The sequence below is a fragment of the Haliotis rubra genome, unplaced genomic scaffold, assembly GCF_003918875.1.
Source record: "Haliotis rubra isolate DU_JTF1 unplaced genomic scaffold, ASM391887v1 Scf4, whole genome shotgun sequence".
NCBI lineage: Eukaryota > Metazoa > Mollusca > Gastropoda > Lepetellida > Haliotidae > Haliotis > Haliotis rubra.
In genome coordinates this window covers 1,872,055-1,885,001 of record NW_025767079.1, presented here as the reverse complement: position 1 = coordinate 1,885,001, position 12,947 = coordinate 1,872,055, and the positions used below count along the sequence as shown (strand labels likewise).

The following is a 12,947-nucleotide window of genomic DNA, read 5'->3' as shown; positions in this document are numbered from 1 at the left end:
TGGACAGACCCCCTCACTGTCCTGCACTACTTTGGGGTATGGACAGACCCACTTGTTGTCCTGCACTACCTTGGGGTATGGACAGACCCCCTCACTGTCCTGCACTACCTTGGGTTATGGACAAATGCCCAGACCCCCTTGCTGTCCTGCACTACCTTGGGGTATGGACAAATGCCCAGACCCCCTCGCTGCCCTGCACTACCTTGGGGTATGGACATACCCCCTCACTGTCCTGCACTACCTTGGGGTATGGACAGACCCCCTCGCTGTCCTGCACTACCTTGGGGTATGGACAGACCCCCTCACTGTCCTGCACTACCTTGGGTTATGGACAGACCCCCTCACTGTCCTGCACTACCTTGGGGTATGGACAGACCCCCTCGCTGTCCTGCACTACCTTGGGGTATACAGACCCCCTCGCTGTCCTGCACTACCTTGGGGTATGGACAAACCCCCCTCATTGTCCTGCACTACCTTTGGGGATGGACAGACCCCCTCGCTGTCCTGCACTACCTTGGGTTATGGACAGACCCCCTCACTGTCCTGTACTACCTTGGGGTATGGACAGACCCCCTCACTGTCCTGCACTACCTTGGGGTATGGACAGACCCCTTGTTGTCCTGCACTACTTTGGGGTATGGACAGACCCCCTCAATGTCATGCACTACCTTGGGGTATGGACAAACCCCCCTCAATGTCATGCACTACCTTGGGGTATGGACAAACCCCCTCATTGTCCTGCACTACCTTGGGGTATGGACAGACCCCCTCGCTGTCCTGCACTACCTTGGGGTATGGACAGACCCCCTCACTGTCCTGCACTACCTTGGGGTATGGACAGAACCCCCTCAATGTCATGCACTACCTTGGGGTATGGACAGACCCCCTCAGTTCTGCACTACCTTGGGGTATGGACAGACCCCCTCACTGTCCTGCACTGCCTTGGGGTATGGACAGACCCCCTTGTTGTCCTACACTACCTTGGGGTATGGACAGACCCCCTCACTGTCCTGCACTACCTTGGGGTATGGACAGACCCCCTTGTTGTCCTACACATCTTTGGGGTTCAGACAGATCCCCCAGATCCCCTTGCTGTCCTGCACTACCTTGGGGTACAGACAGACTCTCCCAACCTCCTTGCTATTATTCATTACCTCGGGGAACTGACAGACTGCCCCCAGACGTCTTGCATAACACTAGGGAATGGATAGAGTACCCAAAACCCCCTGCTGTCCTGCATAGCCTTAGGGTGGGGACAGACTGCTCCAGACCCCTCCCCCCAAAAAGCCCTAGTTGTCCTGCCTTACCTTGGGGTAAGGACAGAGAGCCCCCATGCCTCCTGTGTTGGGTCCACCGTCCCCGTCCTCCAACTGCTTGTGGTCCTGTGCCGGTGGCATCACACACACATTCTCACCATCAGTGAAGGCCAACACCTGTCACAATACATATATACACACGTCAGTCCAAACATCCTGCCTGGGTGAATAAACTCTGTAATATCAGCCTAACAAACACATATCTTAACATGTTAATAAAACATGTTTAAATCAAAAATAACAACGATTATCATTCTGACTAATACTAATTGCTTATCTCTTCTCATTGCATTTATTGCTGAAACTGTACACACTACTTCTATTTTCTTCACACATGATCTGAAGAACGACAAACCAATAGATGGCACCAAGTTACTTCATCTTTGTATGGTACATAATGAAAACTTAGCATGCAGTTACTCATGTTCCCTTGCTGACTAGTTATACATTACCAACTTACCGACACCTCGTCCCCCTTGAGGAACTCCTCAACCACTACAGTATCCCCTGCATCTCCATACTTCCTCGCCTGGTGGATAAAAAATAGTAAGGAAGATCCAACACTCAATTACCCCCCAAACATATCGCACAAAATGTTTCCCACATTACAAAAATATTGATAATTATTTCTGAACTTCTCATGAATTCCCCCAAAATGGATGTATTTAAACAAAGATGAAAATGTTCTGACAGTGATCAAAATGGCAGTATACAGGCAGGGTTTTACATGACACATGATTCCTGCGTATTTGATGCAACAATTTTGTAAACGACTCTCAAAATATCATCATATATGAGTCAAGCTTGACGCAAGTCTTATGAATGGCACTGACAATTCAGTTCAATAAAATCGATTTGATAAGCAAAAAATGATATTATTCGATGATAGTTTGACTTTTACAGAGCTGTCAGATTAATCCAGAGTACTCAGAGGAGACAGTGATCCTGGCTCTTTGCTCTTTGAATTGAACAATGCTGTAGTTTGATTTGGTGGTGTGACATACACAGTTACATACCGAGAATGATTAACATAAAGAAATATTAAAATTTTCATGACTCCCAAGTATTGAAAATGACTCCCAAAAATAAATATTGTGAGTCACCATGACTCCCATTTTCAAAAGTCTGTGTAAAAAACTGATACAAGTTTACATGGAATTAACAATTAATTGAAATGACATAATTATTGTCATGTTTTATGTCTGGATAATCAAAAGGTACAGGCAGAGTTAATTTCAGCAGAAGAAAATCTGTCACACTTTGAAAAATGGAGAGTACATGTCGCGCCATACTGAACCATGCTCTGCTCTTGCAAGATTACCTGCATGATGGTATTAACTGCATCACAAGCTTCCTTCTTGGAGGCAGCAACCACAACCCCCCTTTCCCGCCGCCAGCCCGCTCGCCTTCACCACAACAGCTTCACCTAGCTCACCCCTGTAAGAGTGAGTGAGTTTAGTTTTACACAGCTTTTAGCAATATTCAGCATTGGGCTTCACACATTATACCCATGTGGGGAATCAAACACGAGTCTTTGGCATGACAAGCGAACGCTTTAACCACTAAGCTATCAAACAACCCCCACCCCTGTAAGAAAAATGTGGAGAAAAATGTGGAGATGACTGGTGACAAGGAAATACATTCATAAAAGTTGGATAATTTGACACATTTGCAGTCCCATCTTTTTCCATATTTCTGAATCATTTCATGATTTAGCACACATCGCCTTAAATCCTGTAATCATTTTAATATTCCGTCATATATTTAATATATAATAGGGAGAGAGTAAGAGATTATCAGCCTTGATCTGTTGGCCATTACAACCCTTAAGTGTGCATGTAAGCTATCAACACCTTCAATCTGTGACAGTGATTATCTCCCTTGGGCTGTAAAATTATGTGTCTATTTATATAGTGCCAAACTCCACACCAGGTATGTTCATAGTGTTAACAATGAATAGCACAGCACATTATTACTCTGGATAACCGAAGAGTTGTCACTTGTGAGTGAGTGAGACTGCTTTTAGCAATATTCCAGCAGCGGACACCAGAAATGGGCTTCACACAGGCAAATCGAACACGGGCCTTCAACATGACGAGCAAACGCTTTAACCATGAGGCTACGCCACCGCCCTGATTACAGTTAGGGAACTTTTATGACAACTGCCGCCGCCTTGGGACATCAACCTTCGTACTCCTGTATATTCAGCCTTCCTACTTGTTTTACATCTCATCTAGAAACCTTGGGTTCATGTTAAATGGATGATAACCATATTCTATTTTCAGAGTCTGGGCTAACAATCACTTAGAAGACCAACCATTTGAATAACTTACTTATTTATGTATTCACAAGCCTCATCTGCAGAGTTGAAAGTCTTGTACTGAGCTGTAGGAATTCCTTGACGGGTCATGAAGTCTTTGGCAAAAGCCTTGCTGGCCTCAATCTCAGCTGCTTTTGCTGATGGTCCAAAACATGCTATACCTGAGGAACCAACAAGATCCAAGTAACAATAATGATCATTTATGTAATCTGAGTAAAAATGTGAAAAAGGAAATAGAACTGAACTTGGATCATGGAACATTTAGGTTAAGGTTAGGTGAGAACAACAATGGAATAAATAAAAAATAACAACAACAGTGCGGTTTCATAAACACAGGCCAAAGTAAAAATGGGTTCCAAGTTAATTATGTCAGAAACAGTAGATGTATGCTTATACCTCCAGCAATACATCACTTAAACCTTTCCTACCCTGATACGTGATGAGCTAGAATCAAATGTAAAGTTCTATTTTCATTTCCTAAGTTTTGATTATTTTTCATGTTTTGCATTTGTGAGGTGAGGTGAAATTGGGTTTAACGTCGTGCTTGAGAATATTTCGCTCACATGACGACGTGCATGCATGTGTATGTGTATGTGGGGCTGCTTGTACTAGCCCAGACTGAAGCTGGTTTTATAGTGCTAGCCCACTCAGATACCATGCCGCAGTGAAGCATGAATACCCCACTCGCACACATTATACTGACTCCGAGCCGACCAGTCCTTGTTGTAACCATTAATGCTGAGCGCCAGGCAGGGACCAACAAATACCATATTTTAACGTCTTTTTGGTATGATGCGGTCGGGGATCGAACCTGCGACCTTCCGCTCTCCCGGGCAGATGCTCTAACCACTACACCACGGAGGCGGTGTTTTGCATCTGTAAAGGTATCAGTACCATATCAGCTTTAACACATAATTTTCAAACTTAGGCTATTCCTATTAATGACAACCCATACTTCCCATCAAAAGTTTAGACTCACTTAAAACATTCACTACATGTTATGTATGTATATATGGTTACAGCGAAGATGAATTTCTCCACTAACTTGGGGAAACAACTGCAAACCTTATGCAGATTAATTGCACGAGGATCATGCATCAAACTGCTAAAATGTATATGCAAATATCGTGCATGTGAACAGCTGCGTTTGGGGTAAAGTTTTGATAAGAATTCACCATTTTTAACCAAGTTTCATCATTTATTGAACGCATGACAATAATCTTTTCAACATTATGAATTTGTTTACAATTCATCAGTTCATGTATAAACAGCACCTTTAAACAGTATGGAATATTTTTCAAAATTTAGAACAGTTGCCTGAAGTAAGTGGCTACATGTACACTAGTGAGTCTAAACTTTTGATGGGGAGTATATGTACACATTTAGAAACAGAATGATAACTCACAGTATCTTGAAAGTGTAAAATATAACTAAGTATCACATGTTACTATTGTTACCATTTGAATTGAGCGTGTCTGCAATTCCTGCAGCCAATGGATCCTCAGGACCTACTATCACAAGCTCCACACTGTGCTCCTTACACCATGCACACACTGCAGAGAAGTCTTTCACATTTACATCTGAAACATTGCATTAAAATATTAATATACCAAACAGTCTCAAAGACTTGAACCCTAAAAACAGGTAAACTGTCTTTTTCAATCTACAATCTACAATCTGAAGCAATAATAACCTGAGGTGTCTGTGTGTCATCCATGTCTACCTCGGCCACTTATATTAGTCTGAGCCCACCTATGGTCTGGGGATGATGTAGCATGAGGTTGGTATTCAATGAAAAGCCGGTGTGGCATTTTAAAAATATATTTTAAACAAAGCGGTCCTCAGATGTTCTCCTATCTTGCCTGACATTTTACACAAAGACAGATTCACAGAATACCTGGAAGAAGTTGATGATTTTCCCTCCTACAACACTTAACATCTGAGCCCAATTTCTAATCATACAGTGAGAAAATGCTGCATGACCCCTCTCATGCACCTCAATCCAGACAGCTAACAAAGTGTACTGATGATAATTTGGGCTCCCAACACTGAATTAATGTCCTAAGAGTTACAAAAATGAGTCACATGTAAATAAGATCCTTCCCAACCTTCCATTCCTTAGGAAAATATTTAGTGTCCCTAAATTGAACTAAAGTACTGTCGGAAATAGAAAAAAACTGTATTTAGGCTCTAACTCTGTATCCCTAAAATTTACACAATTGCAAGTAGCATATGTTGAAATAACCCACATAGGACTAACTGGGCGTTCAGTGGGATGTGTAATAGGATATCCAGAAATGCATGTTTACTCGTAAAATCGGGCAAAACTTAGAAAAATACCAATAGCTGCTGAAAACAAGTGATCAGACTATAGATGGCAATTAGGTCGCTCAGCCAGGCATAAAAAGCATGTGCTGCCTACAGACACAGGGGTCATCTCAAAGATATCTTATGCTTTTTCATGTGTATTGAATATGTCTCATCTATTGATTATCATCTCATGAGTCTTTCATAATGTTTATGTTGAGATATGTAAAAGAATATGATACCCATAGAAAAGCTTAAATCAACTATCGTATTAAATGTCTTACAATATATAGGTGACAAGACCACCCCAAGATCGACAGGACTAGATATTATTTGTTAATTGTTAAGACATGCCGTTTACTTCACCCAGTTTAATTTCCTTAGAGGATTTACTTATCTTAGCTGATATCTCTATCCCCCAGTACAACCCACACCACCGTCTGTGACACTCGTCCTGGTTTTGCTTTTGAGACGACCCCTCCTTCTGGTTTCTTTTTACAGTGATAGTGAGGCTCCATGGTAGCTACATCCTTAATAGTTTCAGTATTAAAGTTATTAGTATTTACGTCAGCTATCGTTTATAATGAAGCTAAGTCTAGTTTCAAAATAGGCATTTAAAAAGTGTCCTCTGAAATACAATATCATCGCACACTAATTTGCATAAAGCCATGGTCTGTCCTCAATAAGTCGCTTTGGACTTACAAAAAACCCGCATTGCTCACTTCTACACTAATCTCTCCTCAGTGAAGTCCTTTTTCACGTTTCCTATCTCCCTACCACTGAGTCTGTAGTTAGGCCGAACTTAGTTTAACAGATATTTCACACTTTCACATATTAACTTCATAAATTGTAGATGTAAATGTGAAAAAAAAGTTTTTTTCTATTTCCGACAGTACTTAAGAATTGAAGCAAGCCTCTTAGATACTGAACCAACCTTAACTTGGCAAGCATCTGAACCCTATTTCTCAATATAACAGAGAGAACCTCTCTTGTCATTAGGAGGGGTAAGAATTGTGCACCTCTCTCCAGACAACTAACAAGAGTATTGATGACAATTTTGGCTCCTACCACTAAAATAATGTCCTATGTCATACAAAAATGAGTCATGTCCCATGTTAATAATAATATTCATCTCAACCTTCCATTCCTAAATTGAGGAAAATATTTATTGTCCCTCGATTGAACAAGAACTGAAGTAAACCAAACTGGCTGTAACTTACCAACATTGCTGATTTTGCCATCACTTGCTGTTCCAGCATTGCCTGGGGCAACAAAAACTGACTTGACTTTTTCAGACTGGGCCAGTTTCCATGCGAGAGCATGCTCCCGCCCACCACTTCCTATCAACAACACATTCTCCATTCCCTGGAACAGATCCAAAGTGAAGATGATAGAAGAGATTTATTATAAAACTTAGTTTCAGTTAAATCACAGGGCTTCAGAATGTCCAAATTCAGCCTACATCTACATATCACAGAATCGCAAACAAAATTATAGAAGGGTCAACTTTCTTAAACATGAAAGAACAGTTTTATTTGCCATCTTCAAAGTTATTGTCTGATTTGGGGATCAAAATGAAGGTAGTGAAAAGGTCCATACACAATCGAGTGTTTTAAATAAAACTGTTTTTCGGATAAAGTGTTGTGGGAAACAACATATGAGCTTGCTCCCTTTTTACTAATTGGTAGGGCTGGCTAAAAGATTGATAATCAGAAAACTATTGGATGGAAGTCATTAGTAATGATTATTGATATGAAAATTGTGTCATAGTTAATGTGGCAGTGTCATATTTTACATTTTATTTATTTATTTGTGTAAATACGGTATCATTTTTAAACAGTTTGGTTGTGGTAGTTTTATTGGATTAGGTTTTTATTAGAGTATGTTTGGTATTTGTCTCCAGCTTGATTACCCCAAGCTGGACCTGGGCTCCTATTGTAGTATTGTGGGAGAGCAGGGTGTTCTATTGTTCTTAACTCAGAGGGCAAGCTATTCCTTGATCTCTGATTGGTCAGTTTGAAGTTGTATCTTTTCTTCTTTACTAACATCAGCACATTTTAGTCAGTTTACCACATACAGCTGCACAAGAAAGGCACCTCAAACATATGACGTGACAATTTGACAGACGTCTGATTTCCGCTCCTTTTTCGTCTACAACTTCTCTCTGTTCAAGGTTTAAACATTATGTAGGATGTAATATTTGTTACCTAAAGTTATATCATAAACATTATTCTTGCTTAGGTTATAATATTAAATGTGTGATGTGAAGGTATGAATGTGTTTTAAGAATATATTTTAAGTCAAATATTTTGTGTTTATAGGCATAATTTTCATGTTTACTGCATCAGCATTTTCATTATAAGTTTATTAGTAATAATTGTAATCTTTTATGAAGTCAGGTGACACACAAGCATGTGTGCCTGCTTAGCGGCCATCTTTTTCAGCCATGTTGTCTACTTGGTGGTACATGTAATGTTTGTGCCACTTGAGATATCATATTATTTTAACAATTGTTCATTGTATATATTTATAAGAATATCACAGAACACATAATGTTGTGCTGTAAGGTATATGTATATGTTTATTAAGTAGGTTTGTTTTAAAGAATGATATATGATAATGAAACATATAATAGGTTAGCATAATATACTTAATTGTGTGTTATATCACTTATAGATGGACATGCTGTTTCACTAAGGTGGACAATGTAATATCACCTGAGTACCATATATTTGGTAGGTATTTTATCCTTTTAATGTGTTTATATTTCATGTATATATCATTGCCACAGATATGTTTTCCCTTGATATTGTAATATTTTGCTGCTGCAATTAATCCATATAATACCTTTTCGGAACTGCATGTGTTTATTTCTTGGAATTGATGCAGTTCAAGTAATTTGTATTAAATTGAATATATTGTGATATATATATGACCATTATCAGTAATTGTAACTTTTATGTGTAATCTACTATATTAGTATAGATGTGATATGACTGTTTTATTGATTATTGTTATTATGTTACAGGGTGAAAACAAAACAAACCATATATTTGAGAAATAAAGTAGTGGCACAAGTCACAACTCATTCCCCAGCAGGCGTTGGTCTTCATTGAACGGAACCACCCCTTACCCTGCTACATTAAATATGGTACATTAACTGTTATTATTATTATTATAATCTATTTATATAGCGCCGAGTTCCAGCTAGGCTGCTCACAGGTTTTTCCCTCGATGATGGGATGTCAATCTCAACGGCACTTCGTATTATCAATCTCAACTCCCTTGGGATTATACAACTCTTGCAGCCACTAGGCTATGACGAAGTTATGTTTTAATTCAAATACACTAAGTTAGGTCTATTCATGGGCAGCTCATAAAATATGTTGAGGATGCCTTATTTTTGGTACCAGTAGGTAGGTAATCCAAGCCTAAATATGTTACTTCTTCGATATTTATTTTTAATAGATTGATACTCATTTAATGATGGTCTATCTCTGTAATCTACATAGTTAGCCAGCCCTACAGACTGGTTAACCTTCTTTGAGAGGAAGCATGTTGTCTCTCAGAATGGTGGATGTGTCAACCGCCCCTCAGGGTGGATACAGAACCACAAAACTGATAACTAAATGCATCTTGCATTTTATTTGTTTCTACACAGGCATCATAGGACACAACACGTAGATGTAATCAATATACAGGAGAGTTGTGTTATATTTAATATTCACTGTCAGGAAGGATAATATATGAATGAACAACTAATCTATTACAGTGACACTGACAGCAGTTATACGCTTCAAGGGTTCAAAAATCACATCGCCCGACGTCAGGTTTCATTTCATTTCGCTCACGGTTTCAAACTGCAAATAAACTTTCACTTCATATCTGCTCAAAATGTAGCTACTGAATTTCGCAATGATAATAAAGTACAGTTATCTTTCTTTGCTATTTATCACTTCTCGATAAATAGTCCAGTAAACATTAACATCAAATACCATGTTGATATATTCTTTCATAATTACATCATCATGATCATGTCATGAAAATCAGGGCAAGTGGAAAATTAGTCAGGACAAGTGACTTAAAAAAAATATTGAACCCCTGACGTTTGTCCATATATTGTTATCCTTTCTTACTGCACCAACTTTTAAATGCCTCTCAAAGAAGTTATTCACTATTAGCAAGATGTCAAAGGGGCAATACTACATTCACATATTCATGAAGTTCCTTGTTTCATAGTCACATATAAACAATGTGAGTGTGTGAGTTTAGTTGTATGCCGCTTTCAGCAATGTCATGGCTGGGAACACTAGAAATGGGCTTAACATATTGTACCCATGTGGAGAATCAAACTCCGGTCTTCGGCTTGACAAGCGAACACTTTAACCACTTAACTACCCTGCGACCCATTTACACAAAGGTGAGGTGAAATTGGGTTTTAACGTTGTGCTCGAGAATATTTCGCTCATATGAAGACGTGAATGCGTGTGTATGTGTATGTGCGGCTGCTTGTACTAGCCCAGACTTAAGCTGGTTTTATAGTGCTAGCCCACTGAGATACCATGCCGCAGTGAAGCATGAATACCCCACTCAGACACATTATACTGACTCCGAGCCAACTTGTCCTTCTTGTACCCATTAATGCCGAGTAGTGCTAGTATTGGCATGCAACCTGTGATATGATACATCTGATATATGATCATGCTTTGAAATAAATTTCAAGCAGTTTCTCTAACTTAACACAAAGTCTATTGCCAACAATTACATTTCCACTCAACAACGCGACAGTATAACACCAGTTAGACAGATTGAGGTTCATGCTTTTGACAAAACCTTTGTCACCATTCAGTGCATGTCATGAATCTAAGGGACTGGTTTCACCTCGCCGAGAGGAAATACGATGGTGTCCTGTAAACTGCCTGACCCTACTGCGGCTCTCGATGTGTTTCGTCCATGTGACAACGCTTTTCAGAACCGGGAAAGCGTTGACAGTTCATCATTCTCGCCTCCAGAAATGAAACTGCCACAGTTCCCATACATGTTGACGGGGACACTCGTGTTTCACTGCGCATGGTATGAGCAGTCAGCCATAACATTTCAGGAACAAAGTTTACTGTATTGTATTATAAAACAAAATATGGTAATCACTCTAGGAAACTCACTTAGACCTATATATAACGCTGGCAAACTCTACCTTGTCTATAGTGTCACGAACAAGAACTCCGAATCACCGTGTTTACGTTCTCAAACCTCGCGCTGTCGACCACGTGCAGTCGAAGTGTGAAGGGAGACAACTCAGTCATGTACAGTCATGGGACATAAGTATTCGTCAGTCGGCAAAATTCTCATAGACTTGCATGCTATTTTAGTGTAGCTGTAATAATTTTCATTAATTCAGCTTTCGTTATTTGGGTGTCAAATTTTGCAGTGTGTTAGGAAATCATCTTGGCCACAGATACATAATTTCCATGAAATGTTCCTTCCTTTCCACTCTGTAGTTACATGACCAACATATATACAACATTCTGTATTCTTTCCCCATAGACCGCCATGTTAAAAATTGTCATAACCATGACACGTATCAATCAAAGTGTGGTCATTCTTGAAATACTGAATGGAAAATATAACGGAAATTATGTCTTTGCAGCTGAGATGATTCATGGCATGTGTGCAAAATATGAATATGATCAAACGAAAAATAAATTCAAGATAATTTTTTCTAGAAATACCTCGTACGGGTGACAGTGCCCGGCATGGGCGAATGTTCATGACTGACGATGGATAAAACAGAATTAAAACACATTTAACAACTGATGTGTTTCCTCCAGTTTAAACTGAACGGGCCAAATGTTTTTTCAAATACATGCGTGGAAGCGCAAAGTTCCGTCCACAAACGGCTGTAGGGTGAGACTGATGAATGTTCTTCCTCAATGTAACTTTCAGCCAGTTTCAATGAAATAACAACATTAGCAAATATAAAACATAACCTAACAAATTTGTACGAACTGTCACATGTACAATCACTTTCTGGTCTATCTCACTGACATGGAGGGGAAGTTATAAAAGCTGAGTTGGTGCTATATTTTCAAGTTTGATATTTGGCTTTGCTGATACGGGCGGAAGTCTTTCCGAAATAGACACGGGATTTTATTCAGCAGAAATACTGTAAGGGTAAATTAAGGCGGCGTTAATTTATGGACGGCTCATCAGACTAAACATATTCACGTTCCTTGGAGAATCTCCAAGACATCAGACCTTGGTGATGACTAGAATCTAGTATTTTTCAATTTCCTGCACAAACTCTGAAATATTTGACTTTAGGCAAGAGTCTAACTAATGGGAGTACATGTCAACCTTCTTAATTGTCCATTGGCTGACGGGGGTCCACATGACACCCCCACCCCCGTCTACTTCTTGGGTATTTTCTAGTAGCCATGGGTCCCTCCTTCAGTAGAATGCATGTTAACATTAAACAAACTGGTTCCCGAGGTACCTATTACGAGCATTTTCAATGTTACCCGACGTGCTTTTTAAACACCTTTTTTGGGGGTAGGGGAAACAAATGTTGCAATATCTTCATGCCCTGTAGATCCACCGCACCAAACTACCACTCAATACGTTGGTATTTAAATTCCCTTTCACATGGTACATAATATATGCAAATCGGGTAGACAAGTAGGTCACCAGAGGTCAAAAGGTCACAGAATTTAGCCGATGCCCAAAATCTGACTCATGACCCTTTATGTCAATGTCCTGGGGCCAAATGGGGAATTTTATCATGGTAACACCCCAAGAGGTGAACAATGATGTTATTGTAACAAAACAAAAGGGCTAATTTTTGATCATTTTGCCAATTTTCGCTTCTACTGCATGTGAAGTAAAGGTATATGTCAAAGTGTCAAGCCCTAAAATAGGCTTTCATTAATTCACATGGTCAAAGTCATTCATTATCAGAGTTGTCACTCTCCTCACTAGACAAGTATTCTTCATATGCAAACTCCTTA

At 39.6% G+C, this 12,947-nt stretch overlaps 1 protein-coding gene and 1 long non-coding RNA gene across 2 annotated transcripts in view; one reads left to right on the top strand and one right to left on the bottom strand.

The window, feature by feature from the left end:
* LOC124287075 (trifunctional purine biosynthetic protein adenosine-3-like) overlaps positions 1–11,000 on the bottom strand; it is a 48,632-nt gene extending 37,632 nt beyond the window's left edge. Inside the window, 8 exon segments of the mRNA XM_046723554.1 lie at positions 1,308–1,433; positions 1,777–1,845; positions 2,638–2,697; positions 2,699–2,753; positions 3,650–3,797; positions 5,094–5,216; positions 7,164–7,308; positions 10,786–11,000. Coding sequence (XP_046579510.1) covers positions 1,308–1,433; positions 1,777–1,845; positions 2,638–2,697; positions 2,699–2,753; positions 3,650–3,797; positions 5,094–5,216; positions 7,164–7,308; positions 10,786–10,788 — 729 coding nt within the window. The 5' untranslated portion in view covers positions 10,789–11,000.
* Positions 7,362–9,009, top strand: LOC124287167. Its single transcript, XR_006901198.1, has 3 exons — positions 7,362–8,116; positions 8,620–8,678; positions 8,972–9,009. It is a non-coding gene; the product is annotated as an uncharacterized LOC124287167 (long non-coding RNA).
* Positions 11,001–12,947: the final 1,947 nt, after the last annotated feature.